This window comes from Bos mutus, chromosome 11 (assembly GCF_027580195.1).
Source record: "Bos mutus isolate GX-2022 chromosome 11, NWIPB_WYAK_1.1, whole genome shotgun sequence".
NCBI lineage: Eukaryota > Metazoa > Chordata > Mammalia > Artiodactyla > Bovidae > Bos > Bos mutus.
In genome coordinates this window covers 13677740-13697085 of record NC_091627.1, presented here as the reverse complement: position 1 = coordinate 13697085, position 19346 = coordinate 13677740, and the positions used below count along the sequence as shown (strand labels likewise).

At 40.6% G+C, this 19346-nt stretch overlaps 1 protein-coding gene across 2 annotated transcripts in view; it reads left to right on the top strand.

Annotated features, from left to right (window-relative positions):
- The window catches only part of MRRF (mitochondrial ribosome recycling factor), a 59811-nt gene that overhangs the window by 1023 nt on the left and 39442 nt on the right, over positions 1 to 19346 (top strand). Inside the window, exons 2-4 of one of the 2 annotated variants that reach the window (XM_005895075.2) lie at positions 4743 to 4954; positions 10177 to 10332; positions 15756 to 15874. In XM_005895075.2, the coding sequence (XP_005895137.1) occupies positions 4771 to 4954; positions 10177 to 10332; positions 15756 to 15874 (459 nt within the window). In that variant the 5' untranslated portion in view covers positions 4743 to 4770. The remainder of the gene's footprint in view (positions 1 to 4742; positions 4955 to 10176; positions 10333 to 15755; positions 15875 to 19346) is intronic. The other variant, XM_070379044.1, reaches the window with a different exon arrangement.

Here is a 19346-nt window from a genome sequence, read left to right as displayed (position 1 = left end):
TTGGGGAGCTTCGTAGTTAGAAAGAATGAAAACCTGGTCTGATCCTCTGTATTATAGTTGAGGAAAGAAAACCTGGGTAGAAGAAATGACTTAATGGAAGTCTCAGGTCAGCTTCCACAGGTGCTTTTTGAATACAAGGTACAGTAAGTTCCCTGCATACAAACCTTCAAGTTGTGAACTTTCAAAGATGGGAACGTATTATAAACCTATTGCAGTATAGTAGTATATAGCTGGTTGTGTTAGATGGGTACCTAGGCTAACTTTGTTGGACTTACTAACAAATTGGGCTTATGAACAAGCATTCAGAACAGAGTTTTTTTGTATGTAGGGAACTCACTGTAGTTATGAATCTAAAAAGGATGATGGGCAGGGAGTAATGAGATAGGAATATCGGAAACCAGGCCTCCTTAGACAAAAGCTGTTTCTCCACCTGTTCAAGTGTCCCATCCTTCCTTTGGCTATGCCAGGGACATGATCCTGCCTATAGTCAGATACTGTAAATGCCTTTACTTGTTGCTGAATTTAGAGAAGAACATGACCTCTTATCTCTAAGTGAAAAATCTGGCAAACCAAGAGATCATGGAAGCAGTGTTGGGGAGTAGAGCCCAGGACCTACTCTCTGTGGCTTTGATTTCTGTTTTGGTGCTAGCAATATGACTTTGAGGAAGGACAATCTAGACTTTCACTCATGTAGTCTTCATATTTATTCAATGTCTTCCGTGTTCAGAACTGTGCCAGAGACTGGGGATGCAGTCTTGAACAAGACAACCATAGTTTATTCCTTGTAGTACTTATAGTCAGTTCTTATGGAGGGAATAAGACAATGATCCAATAATTATTGTTTAGTCGCTAAGTTATGTCCGACTCTTTTGTGACCCCATGGCCTGTGGCCCGCCAGGCTCCTCTGTCCATGGGATTGCCCAGGAAAGAATACTGGAGTGGGTTGCTATTTACTTCTCTGGAGGATCTTCCCAGCCCAGGGATTGAACCTGCATCTCCTGCATTGGCAGGCGGATTCTTTACCACCGAGCTACCAAGGGAACCCGATTAAATAGTTACACAAATATTAACTGATATTGTTAAAGTTAGTGCCATGAAAAAGTACATGGTACTAAGAAAAGGGGCCATAGGACATTTGACCTGTTGGGCTAGAGAAAACAGCCAAGGAAGGCATCCTTTGAGGAAGTGGTACTTCAGCTGAAGTCTGAAAGAAAAGTTCATTAACGAGTTGAGGGAAGATCATTCCAAGCAGATTCAGCAGTATTTTTGAAGACCCTGGCGCAGGAAATTATTCAAGGAAATGAAAGACTAGTTTACCAGTTTGTACAATGTAAGCAGTAATCACAATGTTGCCTGGTTATTGTGGGAATCAGGTAATACATGTGAAAGTATTTTATGTACAACAAGGACCTGTGTGTGCACACTCATATTACAAGAATCTACATGTTATGAACACAACTGAATTGGTAGGGGTTGCTGGGATGGTGGATAAGCTAGGACTTTGTCTTCCTCATCTAGTTCTTTCCAAAGTTAAAATGCACCTTCTATGGCAAGTGGGAAAATTCAAGTTTTGAGAATCTCAGCTTTGGATAAAGAATACGTGCCTCAAATAGTTGTAAAAAAATATTTAAACAGTTTGAAAAATAATGCCAGTAATTGCACTGTCTTATGTACACAGTATAGGATAGTGCTTAAGAGCACAAACTGTGGAACAAAAGTGCCTGAATTAAAATCTTGAGCAAATTGTTTATCTTTGCCTCTGTGTCTTTATCCATAAAATGGGTATAATAATAAGTACTTATCTCCTAGGGTTATTATGAGGCTCAAATGAGTTAATGTATACAATACAGTGCTTAGAACTGTCTCTGGCACATAGTTATTACCAGCTATTATAAGCTGTTGTTTCATTATTATTGTTAAAATTACCTTTTTAAAGGCTCGTTAATATCACCATGAAAAAGATGCAGTGGAAACTGTAGCTCAGAGAGGTTGATGTCCCCAGGTTCACACTGCTAGTAAGTGGGCAAACAGACATTTCAGTTCAAGACTTCATCCAAAGGTCAGATGTTTCCTGCTGCATTTTCTTCTGACTGTACGTTAATTTTGTTGTAGAATACTTGGGCTTGCAAGAGGGTTCCTTTCCTTGTCTTTGGTTCTGTGCTGAACTGAGTGCTGATATGAATATTCTTGAGGTAAAGAGTCCAAGGGGCTGCCTTTATTGAATTTCCACTTTGAAGTTTCCTGACTTCTGTGCAGTTTAAAATCCATGTCTTAAGCATTTCAGCAATGTGGTTTATTTATAGAGTCGTCTTCCGGTTCACGTGTACTGGGTCCGCTTTTGGGTATTGAGTTTTCTGTCAAAGGTTGTTTATTTCTAACCCATTTTGATTTCCTGTTGCTTTGTGGATTGGCATTATGACCTGCAACAGGAACACCAGGAAACCTGTCTTAAATGGAATAGCCAGATTGAGACCCTGTAGATCAAAAAAAAAAGCACCTTATTATACAGCCATATTTGGATATAAGTGTGGGTTAGGCATTGGCTGTATTAGGCAAAAACCTAGATATAGAAACCTCATTTAGAGGCAAAATGTGTAAACAGTGCTGCTGCTACAGAGCAAAGCTATTAGCTCCAGCCTCTTGGTCAATGACAGTCTCTTAGAGCCTGAGTTTCTACATCTATAAAGAGGAGATTATTATACTTTTCTTTGTGGCATTTTTGAGAGGATTAAATGAATATTAAGGGTAAAGCAAGAAGGTTGGGCCTGACCTCTGTTAATAGTAGCTATTGATAATGATTAAAAAGAGGAAACATTTTTTTATTTTTTTAATGTAGATCTGTTTTTACTGACATCATACACCGATCATTGAAATCTAGCATCTCTTGCTATTAAAAATTCCATCGGGGGAAATTATTTGCCTTTGTGCAACTCGTTTGCTTTTCTTAAGGAAAAAAAGTAATAATTATAGTAGGTGGCACATTCCCAGCACTGTACTCGGTTGTTACATTCACTACTTCATTTTATTTTAAAACAGGATTGTTTTTTTCTCACTTTACAAATGAGGGAAATGATGCCCAGAAAATGCAATGAATAGCTACAAGTTGAAATTCACATCCAGATATGACTGACTCTTGGCTTCCTTGTACTTTAGTAATGACATGTAAGATTTCTTTGTTGTGTCTGACTCTGACATGGAAGTTTTTGAAAGGAAAGGCGATAGCTGTCAACAGATACCCTTTAGGGGGAACTCCTGTTGTCTGTTAGACACCGCGCCACGTGTTATACTTACATTAACTAATTTATTTTTCCCAACTCTAAGAAATAACTATAATTATCTCCATCTTATTACAGTTGAGGAAGTCAAGGTGCAGTGATGTTCAGAAGCATTTGGGTGTGGTGGAGATGGGCTTGGATTCTAGATCTTCTGTCTGCAAAGCCCATGCTCTCACTCAGACTGTAATGTGTGTGTGTATGTTAGTTGATCAGTTGTGTCTGAGCCTTTGCGACCGCATGGACCCAGCAGGTTTCTCTGTCCATAGAATTTCCCAGGCAAGAATACTGGAGTGAGTTGCCATTTCCTTCTCTAGGGGATCTTCCCGGACCAGGGATCAAAGTTGTGTCTCCTGCATTGGCAGGCGGATTCTTTACCACTGAGCCAACAGGGAAGTCCCACATTTGCCCGTAAGCTAGAACTGTTGTTCTATCCCAGGGGTAGCTGTAGGCTTTAACATCTTTCCACAGTCAAAAACCTCAGAAGGATCATATGTAACTTGTGTTAACACCGAGGAGGGTGGCATTTTCCAGAGCTTTAGTTCTATAACATGGAAGACCTCAAACCTCAGCCATGCTTCAGACTCACATTAAAGTGCATTCTAATTGGTAATCAGTGCATAAGGAACCAAAGAAAATTTTAATTAAATGCTGTTGTGTGAATTTTCCAGTCATTTTATGCCTGTTGAAATGATTTTATGTAAAATTCTCTTCCAGTGCTCTGCTGTTACTCTTTATAGTGTAACTTTATCAAGATTTTGTGCTTTTTTTTTTTCCTGTAAGGGTTTAATTACCATCATTAAGGATTTAGGCTGCCATGCATTTACTTAACTCTCTTCCCTGTGTACTAATTGGCATTTGCTGTAGTGGAAAGAGCGTGGCGATTTGGCGTCCTACAGACTGTGAGCTAGATATTTAAATCTCTGTGAGCCTTAGTTTCTTTGTCCTATAAAATGGGGCTAATCATACATCCTTGTACAGCTGTTAGGAGGAGGGCTGGAGATAATGTATTTAAGTTATCTAGTACAGCGGTCCCCAGCCTTTATTGACACCAGGGACTGGTTTCGTGGAAGACAGTTTTCCCACTGACGGGAGCTGGGCAGGGGGTGGCGATGGTTTCAGGGTAATTCAAGCTTATTGCGTTGATCGTGCTCCTGTGAGAATCTAACGCTGCAGTTCATCGGACAGTAGGCGGAGCTCAGGCTGTAACGGGAGGGCTGGGGAGTGGCTGTAAATACAGATGAAGCTTCTGCTGGCTCACCTGGTGCCCACCTCCTGTCCTGCCACCAGTCCCTAACAGGCCACAAACTGGAACGGGTTGGGAACCCCTGACCTAGCACACAGGTCAAAATGGATTGTTGGGCTCTGCTGATAGGATTTGCTTGCTAACTGGTACAGATTATTTTCTGAAGTTGCACTAACAAGAGAGTCTATTTCACTTAGATCTCCTTTTTGTCTTGTTCTTTTTAGTGGATGTTCACAAGGATTGTCTTCAGTTATGGCCTTGGGTTTAAGGTGCTTCCGCTTGGTCCACCCTGCATTTTGCAACTCCCTTGCAGCCTTGACCAGACCTGTTTCAGAAGTCACACTGCAGACAGTGAGAGGAAGACAGAATGACCATGGGCAATGCATGGCCTATGCCGCCGTACCAGTCCGTCATTTTGCTACCAAGAAAGCCAAAGGTAGAGACGTGACCTCCTCGCCCCTGTCTTATATTTAGCCCTTGAATGATCAGAGCTGGAAGAGATCTCAGAGATGTTCTGAATTTCTCCCCGTGCCTCACGAAGAAGTGATGTCTCAGGTGGATCAGTTGATAGGCTTGAAAGGTCACAGGGACAGATATGGTATTAGAGCTGAGGGTCTGTTTTCTCACTTCCATGCTGCCTCATATGTTGCCACAGCTCAGAAAACGACTGTTTTGTTTTAGATTTAGAATTAGAGGTGTAAGTGCCAAGCAAACCAGAATACTTGGGACAGGGATCAATGTATTTTCTCCTTCCAGGAAGATCTGTGTTGGAAGTAAAATTAAAAGCAGAAGTTTGTGGGGTGAAGATGTATGAGAGCCGAGGATTTAGATGGATGATCTTAATGGCTTGTGTCATCCAAGAATGAGACTTTGATATAACTCAGATCTCAGCTTAAACGTCGCTTCCTCAGGAAAGCCTTCCCTGACCTCTTAGGCTGGGTCAGTTCCCTTGTTACATGCACTTGTGCACATTGTTATTTTATCTTTGATGTACTTAGCAAAGCACTCATTAATTAATTAATTGTAGGGTTGGTTATTGTTTGTTATGTCTTCCATACTGGACCCTGTGAGGAAAAGCTCCACCTCTGTCTTTTTTTTTTTCCCAATCTGTGTCTTTTGTTTAGGAGCGAACAGGGCCTGACACATAGTATATATTAAAACGTTTTGTTGAAGGAATGAATGAGTGACAGAACATTGTCAAGCAGACCTGCTGTTAATACTTGCAGCCATGGGTCAGGGAGTTCACTCGCAAGGATGGTGCTTGAAATATGCTACTGAATGTTGTTTCCCCACTGCTTTTCTTTTATGGTTTTACACAGACCTTCTCCTTTCCTGTTAACAGGAAAATTAACAAGTTGCTGGAAAAGCATTAATGCATAGAAAACGTATATTCAGTTAATAGTGATAAAGGTAATAACTTTTTGATGTGTAGGTTGCTTTATAGATTTTTTAAATTCACATACATTTAATCATTTAATTTGATCTTTATAAATTATCTGTTGAAGGAATTATAATTACCCAGTGAAGAAATTCTTCTCAACACCTAGTGAGCCACGCACGTGCCTCACCATTTTGCGAGTGAGGAAGCTGAGGTCCACGTGTAAGACCTTGGCCCATGATCATGTGCAGTTAGTGGCAGAGCTGGAATGCGGGGCCCTGTGCCCACAGCGCTGCAGTCATCCAGTGCACCAGATGGTGGCTGCAGCACGTAAGCAGCGTCTTTTCATATTCAACTGCATATTCAGCTTTTATCTTCTTGGGTTGCCTCTTTAAAAAGTTGGTGGTTTGACTTTTTCCTTTAGATTTATTGGATTCTTTCTATATTAAGAATGCTGATCCTTTGTCAATATGTATATGTTATGGGTATCTACTTTGCCTTTTAACTTTATAATGTCTTTCATTGAACATCAGTTTTAATGCAGTCATATTGTTCAGTTCTTTCCTCAATCATTTGTGCTTTTTTGGCCTTATTTAAGATACCTTCATCTATCCAAAAGTCATAAATCTCTTCTTCTGTATTTTCTTCTAAATATTTTGAAGGTTTTTACTTTTCATATTTGGGTCTTTAATCCATAACGGAGTTTATTTTGGAATATGATGTAAGATAGGGAATCTAATCTTATTTCTTTTGGAAGTGAGTAATAAGTGTGTCAGCCTCACTTATTTTTTCAAAAATAATACTATTTTAAAATCTATTTATTTTTGGCTGTGCTAGGTCCTCGTTACTCCGGTGGGTTTTCTCTAGTTGGCGGTGACTGGGGGCTCCTCTCTAGTTGCGGTGCACAGGCTTCTCACTGCAGAGGCTTCTCTTTTTGTGGAGCATGGGCTCAGTATTTGTTGCACCCAGGCTTAGTTGCCCCTCGGCATGTGGGATCTTCCTGGACCAGGGATCAGACCTGTGTCCCCTGCATTGACAGGTGGATTCTTCACCACTGTACCACCAAGGAAGTGAACCTCACTTAGGGAAAACTCTTCTTTACTCCCAGATCTGTAATGCTTCCTCTGTCATATATAATGTTTCTTCATATATATGATTTATTTCTGAGCTCTTGATGTGTTGAACTGCTCATCTGTCCCTGCACTAAATTCCCTAATGCCTGAATCACTGTCATAAAGTCTTGAATCTGGTGGTATAGATCTTTCCCTTCAGAACACACTAGCTTTTTCTTCTTCTTCTTCTTGGCCTTTTCTCTTCTCTGTGACATTTATAATCATATTGTCAGGTTTTCTCCATATAGATCTTACACAGTTCTTCAATTGGGTTTATTTCTAGAGTATCATCGTTTTTTGTCACTTGGTATATGATGTTTTTCAAAGTCAACTTTTGAGTTATATATACAGAAAAAGTGTGTACATAAATTGTAAGTGCTCAGGGAATTTTCACAAAGTGAACACAACCGTGTAACTATCACCCGGATTAAGATATAGACGTCGCTTGTACTCTGGAAGCTTTGCTCTTGTCCTTTTCAGGTCGCCCCCTTCAAAAGACAACCCCCTCTCTTGACTTTAACACTGCAGATTTCGCTTTGCCCCTTTTGAACTCAGAATGGATTCTTTTCATGCCTGGCTTCTTTTGATAACAGCCTACACGTGAGATTCGTCCATGCTGTTGTCTGTAGTAGTTGTCGGTACATTTTACTTTTTTTTTTACAGTATCCCAGTGAATGTGTGTACCATGATTTATGTATGTTTTCTGTAGCCGATGGATATTTAAGTTGCTTCCAGTTTTGAGCTAAAATAAACAATGCTACTGTGAACATGCATTTTGGTGCCCATAAGTTTGCCTCTCTACTGGGTGTATACCAAGAGGAAGGATTCCTGAGCCTTGGGTCATGTGTATATAAATTTCAGTTCAGTTTCAGAATATATGGTTTCCCAGAGTGGTCATGTCAGGTTACTCTCCTCCCCAGGGTGCTTTAGTTTTCTATTCGCTAATTACCCGTTATCTACTTGTGAACACTTGGTATGGTCAGCCTTTTTAATTTTAGTCATTCTAATGAATGTACCGTTATATCTCATGGTTTTAATTTGTATTTCATTGATGAATAGTGATGGTGAGCACCTTTCATTTGTTTACTGGTTATTTGGATATCCTCTTTGTTTCCAATCTTTTGCCCGTTAAAAAAAAATTGACCTGATTTTTAAAAATTGACTTGTAAGAATTTTAAGGTATTCTAAAGACAAGACTTTTGCATATATATGTATTGCTGATAATGATGACCTTTTCATGTTTTTTTTTTTTTTTTTGATGAACAGAAGTTCTTAATTTTAATGTAGTCCAGTTTGTCAGTCTTTTCCTTTTATTAGTAGTGCTCTTTTTCTCCTATTGAAGAAATTTTCCCCTGCCTTAAGGTCAAAAATATGTTCTATATTATTTTTTGCAAGAGTCATTGCTTTAGGTTTATGTCTTTTAGAAATTATGTGTTCTGTTTGGTTGCTGGAGAATAGGAATACTTTTGATAATTATACATTGATTTTGTATATTGCAACTCTGCTGAACTCTTTTATTAGAACCGTTGTGTATTTTTTTGGATTTTCTATGTAGATAATTAAAATACCTATATTTAATGATAGTTTTGTTTTTCCCTCCCCAATCTATATATCACATACCTTTTATTTCTTTTCTCTCTTTCCTCCATCCGTCTTCCCTCCTTCTCTCCTTTCCTTCCAACTACATTGTCTAGGAATTCTAATATAATTCTAATAAAAGTGATTTTTTATTGGAGTATAATTGCTTTACGATATTATGATAGTTTCTGCTGTACAACAAAATAATTCAGCTATATGCGAATAAAAGTGATTATTGATAGTAGTCATCCTTGTTTTAGTCCTGACTTTATAGTGAATACTTCTTATGTGTTAACATCAAGAATTATGTTTGCTTTATTTTTTGGTAGTCTCTCTTTTAAGCAAGTGTCTTCTGTTCCTGTTTTGCTAATAGTTTTTTTTTGAATGGGTATTAATTTTTTTATTGGTGCTCTTACTGCATTTATTGAGTGAGCATTTAAAAATTTTTTTCAGTCTATGAATGTGGTGGCTCAACATTAATAGCCTTTTCTGATATTAAACCACTTTTGCATTCTTGGTATAAGCCCTCTTATGTGTAATGCGCATATACATTGCTTGCTCCATAATCTGTGTGTTGCTGGATTTGGTTTGCTAATATTAATTTAGGGCTTGTATATGAATTAGTCTTAATACAACTTTCTGATACTGATGGGCGTAAGTTCCTTTATGGGTAATTTGTCTTTTCTCTTTGGCTGTTTTCACAGCCTCTTTGTCCTTGGTTTTCTGCATTCACAAAATGTCTAGGTATGAATTTGCTTTTACTATCCTGTTTGAAACTGTTTCTAAATCTGAAAATTCAGCTCTTTCATCAGTTCTGAAAATTCTAAGCTGTTAGCCTGTTAACTTCAGAGCTTTCAAGCAAGATGATGACACAAGCAAATAAATGTTAAAAAAAAAAATCACTCTGCTGCTTACTGGTTGGTTACTTTGGGCAAAACATTTCAATAGCTGTTCCTCAGATTCCTTATCTGTAAAATGGAAGCAATAATAATCTCTGTTCTTCCTATGTCAGAGAGCTGCTTTGAATTCTAATAGAAGAATGTACTTGAAATTGCATTGCAAATTGTAATATGGTGTACAGATAGCACAGGATCTAACTTATTGTAGATGTTTAATGAAATTTGTTGTGCATGATCTCAGTAAATGTTGAATATTTAATAAATAAACAAGTATAAGATAGTAGTATTTAAACGTTTTTATTTTTTTCTGTCCTCCCACACCCTACATAAAGGAATGCAGGAATATTTGTATTCCTCAGGGGAGTGAGCTATGCATATATATATTATAGCTTATGAAACATCACTGTGATGGTTTAGATACAAACTAGAATTTTACTCAGTTCTCAGTATTGTTGGTTTTCTAAAATATAAGCCATTGTCACTGCCGCTGGTGGTGTTTCATGCTGCTAAACCACTGCTGTTCTTCCTGTCTGTACCAGCCGTCAGACACTTGGCATGGCCTTGTTTTAGGATTCATTTTGAAATGAATTAATATATTTTCTGTGCCTCTCGTTTTCTTAACTCATTGTTTATTGTCTCTATTTATGCTTTTTTTTTTTCCTTTTAAATTCATTGAATGTTGACTTTCTAGCCAAAGGGAAAGGACAGTCCCAAACCAGAATGAATCTTAACACTGCCTTGGTTGAGGATATCATCAACTTAGAAGAAGTAGATGAAGAAATGAAGTCTGTGATAGAAGCACTCAAGGATAATTTCAATAAGACTGTCAACATAAGGACTTCACCAGGTTAGTGAGTGAACCTGTGTTTTGGAGAGGGGCACGATGGCAAGAAAATTGCTTTGGCAGACCTGGATTTTACGTACCAATTGGTGACCACTGGCAGTTACTTTACTTCTCTGGTGTTCAGTTTCCTTGTCTAATTCCCGCCTTCTAGCTTTGGGATGGGGATGAAAATAAGTGAGGTAACATGTGTAATGATTCTTGTAGAGTGCCCAGCATGTATTAACACTGCGTTTATCCATTTAGCAAATACTTGTCTGCTATGAACTAGTCATCGTGGTGGTTCACAGTAAACAAAAATAGGCATGATCTTTGCTCTCATGGAATCATACTGTCAGAAAATGGGACTTTCATTATTACTGTACTCTAAAAACTTATAGGTATTTAGTCTCATAGTAACTGAAATATTTGGTCTGATTTGTCAATTTTTTGTCCGAATTGGCCATTCTTATCCCTTACTGGGGACCTACTGTCTACAGACATGCCCACCTGAGGCATTTCTATACCCCTGGGCTTGACCAGGAAGATTCCGTTTGGGTTAATAACTTCCTGAAAATGGCTTTTCTAAGTGGGAAATGTCAGAACTGTCTAGGAGAACTGTTTGCAGATGTGATGGAAGAAGTGAGTTGTCAGCTAATGGTGCAGGCAGGCAGGAAAAATCCAATTGCTATTAAATTGGCCTTTTGGAAATTGTCATCATCCTAGAGTCAAGCCCGGGACCCCCTCGGAAAATATCTGTGGAGCTTGGGCTGCTCCCGCTCACATCTTGGTTGGGATAGTTCATAAGAAAGCTAGAAAATATTTCATGAACTTGTTCTTAAGAAAACCAAGTGAAAAATCTACAGCTCCATCTATAAACACCAGCAGAAACATCAGAGATGAGATCCAGTGTGAAACCAGAAGACCATTCTATCATTTGTCACCCTGGACTGGGGCATTTCTGCCTTTGCTGACAGTAGAGCGTGCCATTCAATCTCTCCCAACTGTTTATTTTAAACTTGCTTATTATTTTAGGTATGAAGCTGATAAAGTGCTTTGTCTCCCCTGTGCTTTCTGGCCTGTTAACATTCTGCAGCCGAAACCAGAGAGCAGTTTGAGAGGAGCTCAGGGAGAAATGTGATACTTCAAATTGGCCAGCAAGCTCCACTCTTGTTGAACTTAAAAAGATGATGGGCCTGGAAAGAGGTTGGGAGTGTAATTTGTTAAATGTTAACCTCTGCAAAAATGAGGGGCAGGAATGAGGCTGAGGGAGATGCTCGCTGGGGACAGATTGAGGGAAAAGGATTTGATGCATTATGTCGATACGGATTTGGGGAATGGGAACCACCACAATTGCATGGTGAAAAACCCATGTTGGGACTTCTGTGGTGGAGGATCTTACGGCAAATCAGGAAGGCTGAATTAAGATCCGTTTTCAAAAGGCCTCCCACTGGTATTTCCTCTTTGCTTCTTTCTCTTCGAGGTTATGTTTGTACAGCGTTCTGTGTAGAACTTGGGGCCCTGAAGAGACTGGGTGAAACAGGCTGAATTTAGCCAGGATTTCATTTTATTTTTTTTTTTTTTTTTTACCAGATAATTCCATATCATCTTTCAGTACTATCTGAACCAGCAGATACTTTCCCACTTGTACCTCTGTCTGTCTACCAGAAATTCTGTCTCCAAGATTGAAGACAGAATTGATCGCTTTTAATAGTTGTCTAAAATACAGGTTTGTTTCTTCATTCTTGTCCTCTCATTCATTCATCCATTCATACATACATTTATTTATTCATCAGTGCACTATTAAGCACTTATTCTGTGCTGTTTAATAGGTGCTGTAGATTCAGAGAGAAAAGACATTGTCCCCACCTTCCAAGAGCCTAGATCCTAGTGTGTAGGGATAGACAAGTAAATCAAGGTGTGAAACCACATAGCAAAGCAGAGTGGTGAAGATCATGACTTTGGAGTTGATCAGGTCTAGGTTTGAATTCAGGCCCCATTAAGGGCTCTTGTGACCTTGGACAAGTTATTTTCTGTGCCCTAGTTTCCACATCTGTAAAATGGTGGAACTGTCTCACAGGTTTATTTGATCATAAAAACGAATAAATTATAGAAAGCATTTAGAACCACATCTTGCCCTAGGAAGTGTTCAGTAAAGATGGGTCATCATTATTATAGATTTGTGTGTAGGATCCTGGAGCTCATAAAGGATTTGTAATACAACCTAAGAGGTCAGACAGGATTTCTGAGATTAGATGCAATCATAGCTGGTGTTCAAGAATGAGCAGAAGTTATCTGACCATAGAAGGGTGTCCTTAGTAGAAGGAAAAATATATGCTGAGGATCCTAAGGCAAGACAGAATGGACTGTTATTAGAGAAACTGTAAGTAGGTTAGTTTGGTTAAAATATAGGGGAAAGTTGAGACATAATGATAATAGCGTGTATTGGGCCCTTGTATATGCGAGGACAGTATAAGGGCTTTCCATAAACTCTTTTAACTCTCATAACAACCCAGTGAGATAAGTATGATTTTAATACCCTGTTTAGAAACCAGGAAACAGACGCCCAAAAGGTTGAGGAGACCTTGCCAAGGTCACACAGTTCAGGAAGTGGCAGGGTTGGTATTTGAACCAGGTCATTGGTCTTCAGAATCATGGACTTTTCCAGATTGAAGCCAGTGGCGTCAACAGCCTTCTAACTTGTGGTGGCATTGAATTGAGTTGAGGACTGTGCTTCAGATCAGATCTTTGGGTCATAGTGTGGAACTGCATTATCCTAACAATTTGCTAGGACAACTCCCAATTTGTTTAAAAGACTGACACCTCTACCACCACCACCACCACCACCACCACCACCACACACATACACGGTGTGTCAGAATGAGCCATTCTCGAGTGATTCTTAAAATGAATGGTAAAATTTTCTTCTAGTTCTCATTTCATAGGAAATCAGGGAGTTTGAGTAATGCCCCTTTTATTGTCTTGTAACAATATACTTGCCTTCTTGACAAGAAAATTTTGCCCAAGGTTTTCCCTAATTCAGATATGGACAAAGATCAGATCCAGGGCATCAGTGAAGTGGTAATAATTGGTGGGGTTTTTTTTGTTGTTGTTCCTAAAGGGAGTCTAAGTGCCAAAATCAAGGTGGTACGAGGTAACAGTTCCAAACCTGGCTGTATGTCTGAATCATGTGGTCATCTTGAAAGAAAACAAGAGCCCCCAAAATCACAGGCTCCTGAGCCCCTACAGAATCAGGATCTCTGGGGAGTGGGACCCAGGAATCTAAATTTAAAAGCTCCCTGGGGATTTCTGAATGGTGCAACTCAAAGTTGAATTCCACAGATAAGGGAAAGAGACTTGATCAGAGTTGGAAGTAAGCACACCTGAGTTGGGGCTGGGCTCTTGCTGGGTTTTCCTTTTGTTAGCTCTGTGATTTGGCTCATTTTACCTCCCCAAGTTTCTTTCTCTGGTGTAAAGTGGATATAGTGATACAATGTTACAGACTAGTTGTGAAAAGGGCTAGTAAGAGGTACCAATTTTTATGTTTTTTTTGTGTATGTGTCTATTGTATATTTGCTTATTTATATTGAGTTGTAATCTACATGTTAATCCTGTAAAGTATTTTTTAATTGAGTTGGAAACCAAGGTACTGAGAAGGTGACTGACTTGCCTGAGGTTTCATGTTAGTAAATGGTGACATAGCGGGAAGGGTGACCAACACTTTCCAGTTTCAGCTCTCAAAGTCTTGTGTCACAGGAAACCATGCAGGACCAGGCAAGTCAGGATCGTTGGCCACTCTAGTGCTGGTGAGGAATTTCAACCTAGTTTTGTCAACATTTCAAAGCTCTTTCCATCACATGACACCACTGCTTCTATAAAAGTCTGGAGTCCGAGAAAACGAAGTCTGTCACTGTTTCCAGTGTTTCCCCATCTAGTAAAGTAATGCTCAAAATTCTCCAAGCCAGGCTTCAGCAATATGTGAACCGTGAACTTCCTGATGTTCAAGCTGGTTTTTGAAAAGGCAGAGGAACCAGAGATCAAATTGCCAACATCCGCTGGATCATGGAAAAAGCAAGAGAGTTCCAGAAAAACATCTATTTCTGCTTTATTGACTATGCCAAAGCCTTTGACTGTGTGGATCACAATAAACTGTGGAAAATTCTGAAAGAGATGGGAATACCAGACCACCTGATCTGCCTCTTGAGAAATATGTATGCAGGTCAGGAAGCAACAGTTAGAATTGGACATGGAACAACAGACTGGTTCCAAATAGGAAAAGGAGTACGTCAAGGCTGTATATTGTCACCCTGTTTATTTAACTTATATGCAGAGTACATCATGAGAAACGCTGGACTGGAAGAAACACAAGCTGGAATCAAGATTGCCGGGAGAAATATCAATAACCTCAGATATGCAGATGACACCACCCTTATGGCAGAAAGTGAAGAGGAACTAAAGAGCCTCTTGATGAAGGTGAAAGAGGAGAGTGGAAAAGCTGGCTTAAAACTCAACGTTCAAAAAATGAAGATCATGGCATCTGGTCCCATCAGATCAGATCAGATCAGTCGCTCAGTCATGTCCAACTCTTTGCGACCCCATGAATCGCAGCACACCAGGCCTCCCTGTCCATCACCAACTCCCGGAGTTCACTCAGACTCATGTCCATTGAGTCAGTGATGCCATGCAGCCATCTCCTCCTCTGTCGTCCCCTTCTCCTCCTGCCCCCAATCCCTCCCAGCATCAGAGTCTTTTCCAACGAGTCAACTCTTCGCATGAGGTGGCTAAAGTACTGGAGTTTCAGCTTTAGCATCATTCCTTCCAAAGAAATCCCAGGGCTGATCTCCTTCAGAATGGACTGGTTGGATCTCCTTGCAGTCCAAGGGACTCTCAAGAGTCTTCTCCAACACCACAGTTCAAAAGCATCAATTCTTCGGTGCTCAGCCTTCTTCACAGTCCAACTCTCACATCCATACATGACCACAGGAAAAACCATAGCCTTGATTAGACAGACCTTTGTTGGCAAAGTAATGTCTCTGCTTTTCAATATGCTATCTAGGTTGGTCATAACTTTTCTTCCACGGCGTAACCGTCTTTTAATTTCATGGCTGCAGTCACCATCTGCAGTGATTTTGGAGCCCAAAAAGATAAAGTCTGACACTGTTTCCACTGTTTCTCCATCTATTTCCCATGAAGTGATGGGACCAGATGCCATGATCTTCGTTTTCTGAATGTTGAGCTTTAAGCCAACTTTTTCACTCTCTACTTTCACCTTCATCAAGAGGCTTTTGAGTTCCTCTTCACTTTCTGCCATAAGGGTGGTGTCATCTGCATATCTGAGGTTATTGATATTTCTCTAAACATTAGTTGAATCTGAATTGATAGAGACTTAGATGTGAGGTTACTAAAAGTCCTTCTGAATTCTAAAACGCTTTCTTTAAACTTCCTTTTAGGAGCCCTTGACAATATCACTGTGGTGACTGCTGATGGGAAGCTTCCTCTCAACCAGATCAGCCAGATCTCCATGAAGTCGCCACAGCTGATACTGGTGAATATGGCCAGCTTCCCAGAGGTAAGGTGGCCTTGCTCAAGGGCTCCCTCTCCATGGTCTCCCTTGTAATGCAGGAGACTACAGCACGTCAGGAGGAAGTATTCCCTTCACTTTGGGGTGAAACAAGAGACAAGGCATAACAAAGGGAATTTAAGGATAAGAAAAGCTCTCTTTCTGTTTCTAAATTCCTTTTCTATTTTACTCAAACACTATAGAGCCCAGGCGAGTAATTTGGATACTGACACAGGTCCCATCTAAGACAAACAGTAGTGGCAGTGGGGTAATTGCAGGCAGGGGTAAACTGTAGAGCGTGCGCCCTGTCTGAAGGGAGCAGCCTTTGCCCAGTTGCTGCTGATCCTTCCCAGGCAGAAATGTGTACCTGGTAATCAGATACTACCAGATACTAAGATTTTTATTTACAGAAGAAGCCAATAGCTGCAGTTTCTATCTTTGCTAAATGTTGCTAACTAATTCCCTTTTTCAGTGTGTTTTAAGTCTATGACAAAATATATTGATGGGCCATGTTTGACCCATGGGCCACCAGTTTATGACTTTTGCATTATTTGGAGTAGTGCTGTGCTGTGCTGTGCTTAGTCACTCAGTTGTGTCTGACTCTTTGTGACCCCATGGACAGTAGCCCACCAGGCTCCTCTGTCCACGGGGATTCTCCAGGCAAGAATACTGGAGTGGGTTGCCATGCCCTCCTCCAGCGGATCTTCCCAACCCAGGTGGGTTCTTTACCGTTTGAGCCACCAGGGTAGCCCTTTTTGGAGCAGACCTTCCAGGAATTCACATTCCTTTGGGACTCGACTGACCATTGCAGAATATTGCCCAGAGCACAGTGCTTCCAGGGCTGGAAGGTGGGTTGCATTAGATCATTGCAACCTGGAGGCTGTGATTTTAAGTCTGGTTGAGGAAGATAAATAGGCTGTTCCTTCCTGGTCCAGTAAGAAGTGACCTGGATTGGGACTCCTTGAGGACCTGGAATGTGGTCCCACCTCTCACCAGCTGGCTATGTAGGTTGCGTCATTCTATGGGTCTCCATTTCCTCATCTGTTCACCTGAGGTGAAGGAATCTGAAGTCTCTATTCCACTGGTCTCTTTCAGTAATTCTAGCCCAAAGACAGAGACCAAAGTTGAACCTGCTGGATTTGACAAAACTGGGTTAGAGATAAGAGTAAGCCCTTGCTACGAACAAACTTTCAAATCAGGGGGCTCTTGCAGCCAATGTGCCCATATTTGGGGGGGTATTACTCTCTCCTCCCCTGTTGTGTTCTCCATACTTCAGCCAGAGTGAACTTGTAAAGATATTAATATCTATTGGATTATGCCATTCCCGGGCATTGAGTTCATCAGCGGCTTCAAGTAATCTCTAAGAAGATGACTGTGGCCTAGACGGCTTCGTGTGAAACAGCCCCTGCCTGTCCCTGCAGACGCCCCGGTCTTGTGCGCTGTCACCCTTGCACACTGCTCTGCCCACGAGCCTTTCAGTTCCTCAAACCCTTAATATCCTCAGGGCCTTTGCATATGCTGTTTCCTTTGCTAGGATCACCCTTGTCTGGCCGATTACTATCCGTATTTTGGACCACAGCTTTCATATTGCTTTCTCAGGGAAGTCTTTCCTAGTCTACGCAAAATCTCAATTATTCCTCTATATTAACCACTTTTATACAGCACAGTTCTTTTTCTTCATTGTACTTATTAACAGTTATGCCCTTATCTACATCTTAGTTTTCTATCTCCCTTTCCCTAGATCATAAGCTTGGAATGTAGGAATCGTATCCAACTTGCTCATTCTGTCCAGCACCAAACACCATGCCTGACACATGGACGCACCCAGTACATTTCCCTCAAGTGGGTGAATACTTGTCATTAGGTTGATGTAAGGGAGGCACTCATTCGTGGTGTTCCTGAGGAGCAGAGAAATGGACAGAAAGGGAACTCTTAGCTCTTTCCCCTTCTGGCCCCTCTGAACCACTGAGGCCTCTCTGCCTTGTTCATCTGATCCCACAGGCACTGCGGGCCAATTTAGGGAACAGCCTCCTAATTACACAGCTTGAAGACCTCATCAGGCAGATTGCTTTTCAGAGCCAGCCACTTCTGTTACTAAATAGCAAAAGGCATTCACAGAAGAAGCACCTGATTGGCCACCAGAGCGTCTTAGGAGGCAGGAGGAGGTACTAACAGCTTAATTTTTTCTTAGGAAATGGGAATATGTCTTCATTTTCCAAGCAAGGCATCTTTGCCATTTCTCCAAGTTGAAATTCTGTGAGTTTTGAAAAAAAAAACACAACACATCTACAGTTAACCTTAGTAGAGAGGCTCCTTACAAGGACAGAGTGAGGAAGTGTGAGTTACATTGTCTTTTGAATTCCTTTATCTCATCTGGTGTATATATTAAACAAATAGCTCTAACTAAACATTTCCTTCCTCTGGTTTAGAAGCTGTCCACGGAGTGCCCAGGTTTATAGCTTCAAAATGCTGAGCTAATCCTCTCTGTGTTTATATACTTCCTTTCTGTTTCACAAGCGGCTGGCTTTCTTTTCAAATCTGAGCATTTCTGTGTCATGCCATAGAGACATGATGCAGATTTACATGCATAATGTTTTTAAATGCATTGAGGACAGAAAACTGCATTGCATTTGTTTAGCATGTGTCCTGCTTGATAAATGATACACACAAGTTACTACCTTCCATAAACTTGCCTGCAGCTAGAGTTAATGATGGGAAAGAAGGGAGTTTGGAAAAAAAAAAAACAGACCACAGCATGATTTGAACAAGGCAAATGAGAAAAAAAATTCTGCAGGCTCCTTTATTGCTCTTGTGGAAGGAAGAAAGGTGGGTTGAGTGTCTACAGGGCTGCTGGGCATTGCTTTCTCGTGTTCTGTTTCATGTGATCAGCACAGCTACTCTTTAAAGTTAGACTTAAGTCCGTTTTCTGGAGGAGGAAACTGAGGCTCAGAAAAGTAGAATTCTTCCACAGATTCATGCTGTGGCGGTAGAGCCAGGACTTGAGCTTAGGTCTGTCTGTTTGACTCTAAATCCTGTGCTTCCTTCACCATCTGTTCCTTAATTCCACAAGTATTTTTGTTGAGTCTCTGCAAATCAGCTGTTGACTTGAACCCAGATTGTCAAGGACTTGTTCACCTGTCTACAAAAATTTCATCGTCTTTTGTCCTGTAGCATACACACGCACATAGATGTGAGTATAGACGTGAATGAATTGGATTTATTAGTTTAAGAATCCCTGGAGGAGGAAAGGCAACCCACTCCAGTATTCTTGCCTGAAAAATCCCATGGACAGAGGAGCATGGCAGGCTATAATCTCTGGGGTCCCAAAGAGTCAAACACTACTGAGCGAGCATGCACGCACGCAGTGATAGCAGACGTTGCTAATTGATCACAGCACTCGGTCCTGCCTAACACCACATGGGATCTGTGATCTTTCTCCACACAGTACGCCAAGCAGCCACAACCAGTGGGTCATTGTTGC